Below are 14,400 nucleotides of genomic sequence, written 5' to 3'. Positions count from 1 at the left end.
GGGGATACGAGTCCCAGAAATAGAGCGCTCGACTCAGTGCCCAAACACCATTTCCTCATAGAATGGCAGTTAATTTTAATTTGAGGTGAATTGCTAATCATTGTATTATTTCTATTTACGTTTTATAGCATGAAACATAAATTAATGACAAGAATACAATGTATAGAATTTTTACATCCCATAACAACAATCGTCTTAAGGGTTCCATTGATGACATCCTCCTGACATACTCTATACATGTTTTAATCTCGCAGCAGACAATATGCATTTATTTAGGTTATTTAAATTACAATATTCACATCAACAGTAACCATACACGACACTAAACCATTTCACAGTCTAATGAATTTTAAGTTCATGTGCAAACATGTATTTAGGTTGACATCAACATTAACATTTAATGTAAGTTGTCGAAACCATAAATTGCTTATGAAACTAAAGAACACTACACGTTTTTCCAGTGCAACATAGCAAAATATTAGTATTCCACTATTGTAGGGATTTTTTAATACAATACAATCCAATACAGCTCAGTACAATACCATACGATATCTTAAAACGTCTTGATATCAAATTTTACAGCAGGTGGGAAATATGAGTAGAGGTGGGATCTGTCCGTGTACCATCACGAGCCATGTTGCAATTTGAGTTACTTGACGAATCACTCGACAAAAGAGGAGTGTCCAGAGTTGCAAATCTTGGTGACGTATCTGAGGAGATAACCACCACATAACGACTGTCGTCATCCTCATCCTCCATGCTCCCATGAACGTCTGCGGTAATTATTGAGTTTTCTCCTTCCTGGTGGCTGCAGGAAGGCGAAGAGCTGAGCATAGGATGTTCTATGGTGTCTCCATCAGGGCTTTCATCCTGGAAGCTGGTGTTGATGTAGATGATATCCTCTTTGCTAAAAGACTCTGGAAACCTCTCTGCTATTTTTTCCAACATTTCTCGCAGTTGGGAGAAAAGGGGTCGGTCCAGAGGATCAGCTCTCCAACAGCTATACATAATCTCATACCTAATCACAATGACAGATATCATTTAGATAAATCAACAAGATTCAACAAGTCAAAACTAGCAAACCGAGAAGAAAACACTCACAAGTCATCTAAACAGTCTGTTGGCTGCTTAAGCCTATGCCCTTCAAGGAGGTAGTCATAAATCTCATGGTTCTGAATTCCGGGATATGGCGTCATCCCTCGTGTAGCGATTTCCCACATGGTTACACCAAATGCCCACTGCGGGATGAAAAAGAATGTATAATTAATGAATATGAACGCTATTAATGGAAAATGCTTACAGTGTCAAAAATATAGAGAACAAAAGGCCACCACACTTTCAAGAAAAGGAAGAAAATATGGACCTGGCTCTTGGTGTTAAGAAGGTTGGAGACTTGTGCTCAATAATCTCAAAGATTTGTATAGAATACTAATTGAGGTACTCACCACATCACTTTTGACAGTAAATACTCTGTCTGCCAGACTCTCAACTGCTATCCATTTGACGGGCATTTTGGCAATTCTGCCCTGCCTGTAATAATCTCCACTGTAGATCTTCTTGGATAAACCAAAGTCGGCAACACATACCGTCATGTCATCTCGCAGCCTGAGGGGGAACACCAGCCCACAAATCAATGACACATATGGTTAGAAGTAAAGCTTACACATAATACAAGCACCACAGCCGCAGCAGTGGTAACTCACATGCAGTTGCGAGCGGCCAGGTCACGATGTAGAAAGTTCCGACCGCTGAGATACTCCATACCAGAGGCAATGTCCACCATGAACCTCAGGAGTGTTTGTGTAGGTAAGAACTGGAGTAAGACACATGATGATAGATTTAATGTGGTGAGAAGTACACAAAGTTAATTTGATAGTCAAATTCCTTACCACTGGATTTTCTCCCAGGCGTGAGCGCAGCAGGAAGGTGTGCAGATCTCCATATTTCATAAAGGGCAGGATGACCATAGGCTTGGCGAAGTTTCCGGCACCCATTTCCAGACATACACCTGTAGAAAGCGATAATTTCATACAATGAAGATCAAAACAGCAATGTTCTTACAATACACATAAGATGTAACGCTATATGTTCTAACCAAGCAGCCTGATGACATTAGGATGGTGGAAATCTTTCATGCAGGCTGCTTCATTCAGGAACTCCTCAATTTCTCTCTGAGAAAAGCTATCCACTGTTTGAAAAACATGAAAAAAATTACTATTTCATTTGAATCATTGCAAAAAATATGTTTAAAAAAAGACTTACATTTCATTGTCTTTACAGCAACTTTTTCCGATGTCCCATCTGGTTGTCTTAAAAGACCCTCCATCACCGAACCAAATTCACCTGATAGGAAAATAAAACAATAAATAATTCATTTCACCCATCATAATTTTTTTTTTTTTTTTTTTTTTGCTGAGGTTGTTTTTTTCACCTTCTCCAAGAACCTTTCCTATGGATAGCAAGTTCCTCATGACCATCACGTCCTGCAGTTTGGCATGGAGTTCATCGCTGACGCCAAGGTTTACAACTGCAGACAAAATTACGTATGCTTGGATAGATTGTTATAGATTTTTTCTGTGCCAATTCCTTTATGAAAAGGCAAATCAATTACATAACTTAAATATCATTTTACCTGTTAATTTCTCCAATTTAAATTGAAACATGTTATTGAATTATTTCATAAATGCTGCATCGATGATATAGTATTGTTTAAGAATATGCTTTTGTTCTTAATGATACTGTATTTGTAAACATACGTGTTATTCCAACAGCTGTCCGATTGTACGATCTCTGAGGTTTGTATTGGACCATCGGCTGTTGCTTTTGTCCACTTCCCAACAACCGCCTGCAGGAGGAGACAGTGTAAAAGAAAACAACATCGTGAGGAATAAATCATTGCATACACGGCTCACTCAGCCGTCGTAGCTTTTTGAACGCACGCAGGCACACGCACATTAAAAACAATAGACAGTCAAAGTATGGACACTGAGCTGTTTCCTGGAGGTCAGCTGTTGTTTTCCTGAAAGTGTGTGTGTGTGGCGACAAAATCCAAACTTCATCCTGACAGGCAAAACTGAGTCACTGACCTCTACAATGTACAGCTACTTGTTGTGAACCATAGCAAACTGACAGCTGCACAGCTACACTCCGTTAAGGTGTGAAGAGTAGTGATTAATAGGAAGCATAAGACACTTTATGATCAGGAAAGCTCCTCAAGCTTGTGATTGTAGAAAGATGAGTCAGCTCGCCTTATGAACTTCTGACCAGTGTCTCTTTACAGGACCGAAAGCCATTTCAAAGAAAGGGTCATCAACTTTAGAGACAGAGAGACCCTTGATTAAATCTACTTCAACTTAAGTATTGAAATTTCAACATACCCAAGCCAAGAGTCAGATGTCCTGTTGTGTACACAGATAGCCACCCAAAGGAGAAGCATCAAAAGACAGGCTCCACACGCCACACCGAGAACAACACTGACAGAATCTGGGATCTTGGTGCCGGGGCTTGAGGATGGTGATGGGCCTGATTCTAAAATACAAATTTTAAAAGTGATTTGTGAAATATGATATTTTATTCACTTCAAATGCAATGCAAAGCCACATAGTTCATCAATAGTACAATGGTCATCTCTTAGTGAGGGAACTGTCTAATACTGCCAAGGAAAATACAGTGGAACCTCTGAGGTCAAACAGAATTAATCCCAGTAAACTTGTTGTTTGCCTAACTATGCCAGTGATGTATAGTGGCATGCAAGGCAAAACAAGTTTAAATGCTCTTCTGCTGGAAAGTAAAAGTACAACAGAATGTCAACTTTGTACAGTATTCGTATTTGTACAATTTCGAGTTGTATATTTGAATTTTAAGGTTCCACTCATGTTTACTTTTGTTTATGTACAAAACAATTTTTTCTCCAGTTCATCAAGTAAGAGGAAATAAATCATGAGAGTAGCTTACTGTCTTCTGGTACAAACAACCAGACTCGTGGGCTGACCATGCCGCTGCCAGCACGTGTGCATGCAGCCACCTCCACACTGTACGTGGTGTTGAAATCATGCACTGCTACAAAAGCCGTGTTGGTAGAACTATGAATCTAAAGAACATATTGACATGAATAGTTGTGTCACAATCACATTAGAATTTTCTTCCCGTTTATCTTTTAGAGTTAATCATTACACGTAAAGAGATAAGAATCAGATGGAAATGAGGCCACAGGTTTAATGGTTGAATAAAGCAAGCCACAAATATAATTGGGTAATCACAGTCCATTTTCCTTTTGCTCCATTTATAAAGAAATGTTCTTCAACAAAAGAAAAATGAAACATACATCTCCCTTGAGGAACAACCTTATTTGCAAAAAAATAAAAATTCCCCTAAACTGTGTACTGGCTACCAGTAATAATACCCTGAAAAAAAGGATACTTATTGACTTGCTGCAATGGGGGCCGCCATGTGACATTCGTGTATTTCACAACAGTGCATGGGAGCATCTGCAGTTCCTCTGTGCTCCCAATATGCTGACTGTCCCGACAGGCCTCACAAAAGCCATGATTCACACAATATGTCATGTCTGAGGTACCAATCTAGGCATATGCTTACGACAGTAGCCACACATGCACTTCCAGTCAGAGCTGACATTGGGAATAGTTTTTTATACTCTGTACTGTGACGTCAGGAACAATGGACAACAAAAGGAGATTCAAGTCTACTATACACATCCTGTTGTATTCATATTCCATTGACTTTGACATGACTCAGAGCCACATGCCAAATCATGAAAAAACATTCCTTTTTTTTCACACTCGCTTCCTTCACTTCCACACAGACAGGAAGACCAGGAATTATACCATTGTCTTTGAAAGCACTACTGCAGTTCCACAACAGATAAACTCATAATAAAAGTATTCATGTCATTATAAACCGTTAATAACTGTGTTAAAATGGATATAACATTGCTTACCTTCCTTCTTTCTCCTCTTCCTAAGCTTGTTGACAAAAAAATTAGCTGACCTCTAGTTCAGACACATTGTCTTGAAATTAGTCATCCTTTGTCATTTTTTGTCAGTGAAATTATTTTTTTTACAGTTATGTAAGTCCTATATATATATATATATATATATATATACATTTCTAATTATTTGGCAATTGACAAAAGAAAATAGCACCATTCCTTCTGAAACTATGGGTTGCAGCCAGCACTTGGCCTTAGTCTCAAATACAGCAGAAAGTCAATGGTTACAAGTGCTTTTGTTAAAGAAAATACAGTAAATGGCTAAAGCTACTTTTTTGTTGTTATATATCAATCTTTTGATCTATCATGTTGACACAATGTATTTGAAAAAATAATTTGGGGTTTTCCTCAGAAATTTTTATATGGAATTAAAAATTTATGAATTAGATCAATTAAGTACAAATCTTAATTGATTAATCTCTTTTTTTTAACTTTTCTAGACAGTAGTAACATAAATACCTACATGCTCTGCACAGAATATTGCTGCCCAGCAGAGTGGCGGTATCCCAATTCCTTACCCCTAACATCTTTAAAAATAAAAACAGAATAACTGGCTCACCTTGTTCGCATGCGTCCCATGTCGGACAATAACATCATAGCCTTGCAGGATCCCGTTAATCTTATCATCTGGGGGAGGCTTCCATTTGATCACCAGCCATGTTTCATTCAGCTGCACCGTGACGTTTCGAGGATAAACTGATGGCACTGTAAATATATGATAACATAGAGATTGTAGAATTAGGTTGTAATGTGTAACATGGCAGCATAACCTTTATGGGGAAAAAGGCCACTTATAAAAAGAATTCCCTGTTTAAACTTTGATAACGGTTTGGTATGTGGTCCTTTCCTGGCTAAAGTAGCACCCATGGTGGCCCTTGACGGGAAACTCCACCCTGTAGAAACTCTTTTAGTAAGACCGCTCCTATTTCCTACATGTCTTTTTAGGAAAACTGGAGGAACTTGTTAGAAGTAGATTGGGTAGTGCATTCCAGTCACCACGTTCAAAATGTTATAAGCACTCGTCCTTTTTTATGATGCTGCAGTTGACACTATTGCAAGATAACAGGTTAAGGTAAATGGTAGTTTAATTCCAAACTTATTTCATAAGAACATTCCTTGTGGTATATTTTGTTGCAGACTGAAAAAATAGAAAATTATAAAGACAAAATATTCTATACTTCAATACAACCATTAAAGAAATACCTGGGCATGCAAAAGACATTCTCTCCTAACACAAATTAAATTAGCTTGGAAACAGATGGATGTAGTAGTCACCCACCTCCCTCTGTTGTGTTGCTCTGGATCCAAGGTGAGGGCGGAGAAGCCCCTACCTCATTGCTGCAGGAAACGCTCATGTTGTAAGACGTCATGGCCTGCAGCCCAGAGATTTCACACGGGAATGGTGGCGCCGTGACATTGATGAACCTGGTTATTGTCACCTCTCCTATTCTGCGACTCACCTCTTTCAACTTGGATAGCACAGAGAACATGCAATGATCTTTCTGAGGGACATTAGAACATCAACGAACAGATGTGACACTCACCCTGATGTGGCACTTGATCAATGGAGAGAAACCATCATGACCAGGCACCCAGCTTAGCATCAATTTATTGGACTCCCTTGCAATCACAGTCACGTTTGATACAGTCCTGGGAAGCACTACAAAACACAGTAAAATCTGTCATTAACATTGGCAAAAGCACAGTATAGCGAAAGGAAAATTTAAATTATGCCGGAAAGTAGATGGGCATTTTAAATGAGAGAAATGGACCTAAAATTTGACTCCAACATTAGTTGTCAACACCGTCTTACATAACATTATATCTATCCTCAGAAACGCTCAGACCAACATGCGACAAAAGTAACACAATTACCGTATAACATCATCGTCTGACTTTGGTTCAAAAAAGTGCGTGAGGCATTTTTTTTTCCTGCGCCGGATACCATCTTATTTAGTGTACACGCAAGGAAAAAAAAAACAAGCCAATAAAAGCAGCAGCTGTTAATGAGAGGCCAACTTTAAAATAAACCTTACAATACAAAATAATATATTGACGCGAATGCCTTGATATGCTTTTATTTTGAAGTTGCTTCCAGCAGTAAGTCTCTACAGCAGTATGGCTTTACGGCTGACTTTGTCTTGTCTTTCCAGCAAACATTTATTCTGGACTTCAGAACAACGTTGTGCTAATCAACATATCAATGTTCTGAAATCACATTTAATTGCCAATTCAGTGCACTAAAGAACTACTTAATTACACTGACATTGTATTGTAGGATGCCTGTTGCAAGTGTCTGTGCCTGTGCAGTCTTCAGAAATATAGCAGCGCCTGGGATAAATTAGCTACTATGTGCACCAGTGCCCTATATACTGTACTATAGCAGTATACTCTCAATTATATTTTGCAAAGGCCCCCCGATGAAAGAGGAGGATAAATTCGCTACCAACAGTACTCAAGTGCCCATATACTACAGCAGTGCTTCTCGAATACAGTATATTTTGCAAAGCCCCCCCTCGGAAAGAGAAAACATTTCATGCCCCCCACTTGCCACATTGACCATAAATAAGATTATTAACTATAAATAATTGTAAAAGTATACCTAAATGTATCCCTTTTAACAATGACAAAAGGAAAAAAGCAAAAAAAAACAACTTTCAGCTGTTATTTACTTTTTTTTACAGCTTTTTTACTGTTTAAAGGTTTCTATAAAGCAGAAAAAAAACCAACTGCATTAAAGTGCCTGAAAATAATTCATATTTTATCACAATTACACCACACAGCAAAAACAAATCCTTTTCCCTGGGGTCATCCGCACCCCCTCTGGCATCACCTTTTGCTTTACTCTTTATTGTCAGCATTTGTTGCATACCTTTGATGTTGATGTTTGCTTCTCTGGATGTACTGACCCCCTTCAAGTTGTAAGCTTCGCAGTTGAACTGAGTGTATTTGTTGACCCCTGCAGTAGATACATTAAAGCAAGAGTTATGGTCAGTCAAATTCAGCTAAACTGATTATTTGGAAGAAACATTAAATGCCAAACAACGCTAGTCTAGACTTGTGTCTCTGGTACAGATGAAAAATGAAACAGGTTCATGTCATGTCTTTTGGTAAGCTAAGAATGTGCTCAACCTATAAAATGACACATTAAGAATGAGTTACTTCTTTGTTATTCTCAAAGGTAAAAAAAAAAAATATATATATATATATATATATATTTTTTTTTTTGTCTTGTCTGTGTGTTAAAAATCTCAAAACTTTGCTGTTTCAATGGTACTCGAAAAAAAAAGTCCTTTTTGTGCTCCATTTTGGAGGTCAAGTTAACTAAAACACAGCCTGAGAGAAAACACTCTGTTTTGTTTATATTTTTTAAGAGTTTTTTGACCTTCTCTGGAGCGCTTGTCTAAACAGTACCACACTTTTACACAAACACTGACTGCACCACATGTTTCTGCTTTTAACTTTAAATGACACTGACTCTCTAAGTCTAAGGTGCAATTAACTGAGGTTTCACAATTCAGTGAAACCGTTGGGAGTACAGCACAAATACCTTAGCAAATTTCTGAGCAAGTTGTAAAAATACCATGACTCTTAAAGTGCACAGCAAACAGATGTTGGAAGCAAAGTAAAAGTGAACAGGTTTGACTCAAATCACAAAAGGAACAAGTCATTGTTGTTAAATGTGGGAAAACCAAAAGGGAAACATCAATCTTGACTGTTTTTAGGAAACAGTGTCTGACACCAAGATCTGTGCTTTACACAATATATAACCTTGCATTTGGTAAATAGTTTCATGAACTGATATAATAATATGACAGCAGTTGCTATTCCTGATTTACCTAATATGGTTTTGTGTGCGACACATAATTTGTATATAAACATCATGCAAGTGTATTCTGGTTTTCAAGTAAATTGACCGAACCACACTGGTAAGATGACGATTGAGATGGAAACAAACAATTCCGAATAAGAAGTGGGAGTACAGTAGAAGGAAGTCTTGCAACATTAGCTCTAGCAACCTGTAATTTTGAGGTTTTTGTAAAACTGCCTGATTTATTTATAAAATACAGCCAAACAGAGAAGCTTCATTTTCCTGCTCTGTCCCACCACATCTTAGTGAAAGCTACCGGATGTTGCTTCATGCAAAGTAAACTACAGACTATATTATATTACCTTGACTCAGACTATCTTAATGATTAAAATTAGAAACTTTGACACACATTTTAAGTCTTTTGATATGACAACACACATTATAACAGTTAAATGGTTAATGGCCCAAAAAATTTGCTAGTGTCCCTCACTACAGACTTCATCATATTAGTGATTATATAAAGAGTATAAACACTCAGTGGCATTAACAATAGCCTCAATAACAACAGTGTTGGAGGTACAAATACATCTCTTTTATATCAGCACAGTGGAGATGCTTAGGCAGCGAAGATGAAGCAGAATAGAAACCACTAACAGACCAATCCAGCCTGTGTACACACAAGCTCGTGATTGCTTGCTTATTCGCTTCCCACTGACAGGCAAGCAGCAATGTGTCATCACTTTTCATCAAGGCCAGCGTGGTTTACTATCGCATTAAAAAAATAATTTTACAATTATATAACCTAACCATTAAGAACCGTTAAGATTTACTGAAAAATATGTAAGACCCACTCATTTACTCATTAATATACTCGTTTTATATTTGGAACGATTAATGTGTGTTTACACTTACGTAGACATTTTGAAAACATACTGTTTCATCAATTTCTTGTGCGAAAAGCACTGTAGCTTTAAATTTTGAACAAATAGATGGCCAACCAACAGGTTGATGACAGAAGATGACCTTTTACATTTTTTAAGAGTCTAGACATTCTATCCCTGGTACTTATTTATGGTTTGGTTTAGATTTCAAATATTTGGTATGTAGATGAAAAACCCTTGACAAGAATTCATACAGATGCCTAAAGAGGAAATAGAAACACTTGTTGCATAAGGCAAGTGCAATGTGTGCAGTGAAAGTATTGAGCTCTGGTCGCCTGCAGCCCCTCCCTGCCTGAGGAGTGGGCTGTCCTGTGAATAAGGTCTTTGTCTCCGGAGCCAACCCCCAAACAGAATGCCTGTATAACCCCCCACTCCAGGCTCTTCCTGCCCCGGCCCTTGCACACACTGGACCAAAGCACAGCTCTGAATGTTTAACCCCTTCAACTAGGCTTTTATCTCACAGCCAGTTGCCTGAAGGACACACTGAGCCAGAAAGGGCCAAAATAATAGCCCCCTATTAGCTACTATGGTGGAGTTAGAAAAATTATTATACTTGCACAATTGGATGCTGTAAGCCCATTGACTCTAACAATAGCACCAAAACACGATGGTAAAAAATCTCTCTGTATAAGCACAAGGAGATGCTGAGGTAGCGAAGATGTAGCGGAATAGAAACCACCAACAGACCATACAACCTGAGTACACACCAGCTTACTTTGACTCTAGTATAATAGGTTCATTTCTGCTGAAGAAGACTTTATAGTATTGGTAAAGATTAATCTGACTGGGCAAGCAGTGAAAACACTAACCAATGAACATACAACCTCTTTGGATTATTTAATCGATTATTAAACCTCGAAATATATCACATAACTAAAGTGTGTGAGCCTCAAGGATACAATATATACTCTGATCAATCCAGCAATACAAAGTGAAGCGCAGAGATGAATAGGCAATATAAACTTGAGCTAACAGCTGTACAACCAATTATTATATAATATTCTAATCGTATATACTAGTGAATAGAATGTACATTGATTGCAATGTTTTAAAACATTTGTCTAATAGTCTACAAAACAAAGTAGTACCTGGTGTACCTAATTCTTCACTTATACTTTATTCAAACTACAGTGTAAACGACAATGGCAAATTTGATTTTGATTTTACAAAAATACTGTTTTCTCTTGGCGTTGGATTTATTTTTTGGCCTTTGTATTCTCGAAATTACACTGGTCACTATTGAATATATTTAGACTCGGTTATTCTATCATTCCATTAATTAATTCAATAATCTGATCAGATTTTATTTATAATTCATCTGTATTGCAAAAGCATTTCCCCCAATTAATGTTCATCTTGTTTATTTGGTATTGTTTAGAGATTAAAACAACAACAACAAAAACAACAGCAAAAGACAATGATTAAGCAATATCACATGATTGATTGATTTTCTACTCACCCTCCTTTTGAAAAGTGATTCAAATACTGGTTCAGTCATTGTTTTTCAAATGAAAAGTGAATGTTTGCAAATGTCTTATTTCTAATTATACAAAAAAAATAATCAGTCCACTTTCATCAAGAACTACAGAAAACTGAGGATTTACTCAATTCAAAGTGAAACTATGGCTCTAAACGATTAATCGTTTATCAAAATTGCGGGTTAATTTGATCATCAAATTGTTGTTGATTAATCAATTCATTTTGACGCTTTTACTCTCAGTTAACAAAACGAATATTTTTGCTCACCTTCCACAGTGTAAGTGCTGGGTGATGTATGATAGTCGCCATCGGGTATTCCATCACGTAGCCAGCGAATCCTAACAGGGTCTGGGGGTCCAACCGCCTCACATGACAGATTAAAAGGTGTGTCCTTTGTTATGTTTCTGTCTTCAGGTTGCAGGATAAAGGTTGGAAGACCTACAAAGACAGTTCAGGATTGTGATACAGATATCTCAACAAGACCCCAATGCCAGACTTACCTTCTACACTGATGGTGATAGGTTGAGACTCCACCATCATGTTGCCGATGCTCAGCCTGCAGCGGTACTCGCCAGCGTCTGCCCTTTGCACCTGGGTAATGCTGGGGACACATTTTAACACGTCACCTTGGAAACTCAAGCAGTTCAACACAATTTTTTGACAAACAGTCGAAAAGCCATGCAAAAATCCAGAAAGAATTGCAAGTCCCAAACAAGCTCTCCCATTACTCCCACAACTTTTTTATGTTTTTGTCTTTTAAATGTGTATACCCTTTCCCAATAATACAGTATAACTCCAATAAGTCAAATGGAAAACAAATATGACAACAAAAGAACACTCACCAGTTAAGTCAACGCCCCCCCCCCCCCCCCCCCCCCAAAAAAAAAAAAGCAAACTCCCACTTTCATTTGTGGTTAGCATCATGTCAAAAGCAGTTCTTATCAAATTGTTCCTTTACTCGATTGTTATTTTAAAGATATTTACTTTATTGAATTCACTGAATACTTTTGTAGCAAATAAACAAATATATTAAGTCTATTAATATATTGAGTCTTAAACAATTATAAATAGTGCACTGTATTCCGTTTTTACGTAATGTTCTTCTTCAAGTATATTGTATAAATATTATCAACAAAATGAAGGCCGAAGAGCTTCCTTAACATATTTTTCACTTTTTTAGTTCGGTTCCTTCGCTGTATATTGTTAAATACCCCACACAACAAGGAAATACATTCTAAATAAGCTTTGAGTATAATATAACAACTTCAGAGCAATCAGATGAGATATCAGTAATTTAAAAACTTGATTCTTCGGTTATCATTGCTTTTCTGTCCATGATCTTGTCTTTGAGCATGCAAAAAATTCAATAATTCTGAACACATCCATCCATTTTCGTCCATTTTCTAGTCGCTTAACCTCACAAGGGTTGCAAGCTTACCCTGAACTGGTTGTCAGCCAATCGCAGGGCACACAGTGAACGACCATTCATGCACCCAGTCACACCTAAGGACAATTTGGTACGTCCAATACCGCCGCTATGCATATTTTTGGAGTGTGGGAGGAAGCCAGAGTGCCCGGAAAGAACGCATGCAGACTCGGGGAGAACATGCTTACTCCACACAGGAAGACCGGAGCCAGCTGGATTCGAACTCCAGTCCCTTAATTGTGAGGCTGACGTAGTAACTGCTGCTCTACTGAGCCGCCGTTATTCTGAACACAAATGTCTGTAATATATTACTTCGTATCCCAAATGAGCTTTATTTTTGTTGTTTCTTTTCATTTAAGAGAGTGCGCCATTTAAGTAGAGGAAGAATAAAAATAAGAGCCACATACCTGACAGTGGAAAGGAGCGTTGTTGCTCTGTCTGTGATGGTCTGCAGTTCATTGATCAGAATGTGTAGGTTAGTCGCCAGGTCCTGGCCGTTCTTCATCCACAAGATGGTTGGTTCCAGTTGGGTATCAGGAATATCAATGGAGCAGCTGAACTTAGCCTCATGTCCTTCCGACAACAGGAGGGAGTCCGTGGTGGTCTTAAAATGGAGCCGTCTTAGCTCATCTGGGCTGAGGTACACTTTTGAAGCATGGCCCTGCACAACCAGGGGCTCGCCAGTCCTGATGGGCCGCGGGAGATGTTTGCTGGATTCAAAAGCTGTTTACACAGTCACATTAGATTTTGACAAAACTAATTTTGGAATATTATTTACACATTCAAACACGTCATATATTACTTTATTAACCCAAACATCATTCCAATACTTGCACAAACATGCATGAGTATGCTTTATTATGCCAGTATGACAGTACCTTAGGATCATAGTGAGTCATTATATTATATAATAGAACCTTGCTCTTTTTTAGCGCCTTTATGCACAAACTAGGTTTGGAGGGAAATTCAATCAAATGAAAAAGAAAGTCATTATTATTTGCATATATAAGTCAATCTAATGAATTCAAACATTGGAAAGTCAAACACATTCTTTCAAGTTCTTAATGACCACCACTGACAGCTATGCCATAAATGCCCAAATTGTTATTTTTTTTTTTTATATATATATAAATTTAACGGGAATAAAAACACATTCTTTTACTTTTTTAATGACCACCACTGACCGCTATGCTATAAATGCCAAATGGCAGTCAATGTATTATAGAGCTGGTCAATATTTATTTATATTCACGAGTCAACTAAAATGTAAAATAAAGTTTTTCGATTGTCGATTATTTTTCACTAAGAAACAATCAAGATGTGATGACGTTTGTGAGATGAAGCATCCGTTAGAGGAGGTTTTGCTCTTCAGGTACATGAGCACTCCACACGTAAATTTAAAGTTGTCCCAAGTGCAGTCACGTACAAGCATCGAGTAAAACCTGCTTTTCAGGTAGCGTTAAACGGATAAAAGACCACCAATAATCAAACAAATTACCGTTGTTGGAATTCCACATTGTCAGTGCCATGGTTGCGGTGGAGAGTATGAATCCAAACCAGGCATTTGAAGGTATTTTCTTTGCCATTTTTCCTCGAAACTCCGAAGTCCAAGCAGACGGGAAACTACACACTTATTATGCGAGCTCAGACTCGACTGCACGACGACTGACCTGCATCACACAAGTAGAGCTTTGACGCAGTTTGCGTGGAGACTGGAGATCTGTTGATACCAAAT

The 14,400-nt window shown here is 37.9% G+C and overlaps 1 protein-coding gene across 1 annotated transcript; it reads right to left on the bottom strand.

Annotated features, from left to right (window-relative positions):
- Positions 1-33: 33 nt before the first annotated feature.
- Positions 34-14,400, bottom strand: mertka (c-mer proto-oncogene tyrosine kinase a). Its single transcript, XM_088422267.1, has 19 exons — positions 14,164-14,400; positions 13,073-13,388; positions 11,740-11,840; positions 11,507-11,677; positions 7,881-7,967; positions 6,553-6,668; positions 6,288-6,477; positions 5,568-5,713; positions 3,955-4,090; positions 3,378-3,528; positions 2,757-2,845; positions 2,432-2,527; positions 2,263-2,343; positions 2,096-2,188; positions 1,890-2,008; positions 1,704-1,813; positions 1,446-1,605; positions 1,102-1,238; positions 34-1,018 (listed from the first exon to the last, which is right to left on the bottom strand). The coding sequence occupies exons 1-19, from the start codon at positions 14,249-14,251 to the stop codon at positions 577-579; spliced, it is 2,829 nt and encodes a 942-aa protein (XP_088278393.1). The 5' UTR covers positions 14,252-14,400; the 3' UTR covers positions 34-576.

Source organism: Hippichthys cyanospilos, chromosome 8, assembly GCF_059441005.1.
Source record: "Hippichthys cyanospilos isolate Australia breed blue-spotted pipefish chromosome 8, RoL_Hcya_1.0, whole genome shotgun sequence".
NCBI classification, from domain to species: domain Eukaryota; kingdom Metazoa; phylum Chordata; class Actinopteri; order Syngnathiformes; family Syngnathidae; genus Hippichthys; species Hippichthys cyanospilos.
The sequence above is the reverse complement of the archived record's forward strand: the minus strand, read 5'-3'. Positions and strand labels throughout refer to the sequence as shown.

Bases quoted from the DNA above. Each gene is read 5' to 3' on its own strand.
- mertka (XM_088422267.1), bottom strand. From the start codon at position 14,251: ATGGCAAAGAAAATACCTTCAAATGCCTGGTTTGGATTCATACTCTCC. The intron at 11,841-13,072 runs GTATGTGGCTCT...ATGTGTCCCCAG, and splicing joins ACGCTCCTTTCCACTGTCAG to CATTACCCAGGTGCAAAGGG. The intron at 3,529-3,954 runs GTAAGCTACTCT...TTTGTATTTTAG, and splicing joins GTTGTTTGTACCAGAAGACA to AATCAGGCCCATCACCATCC.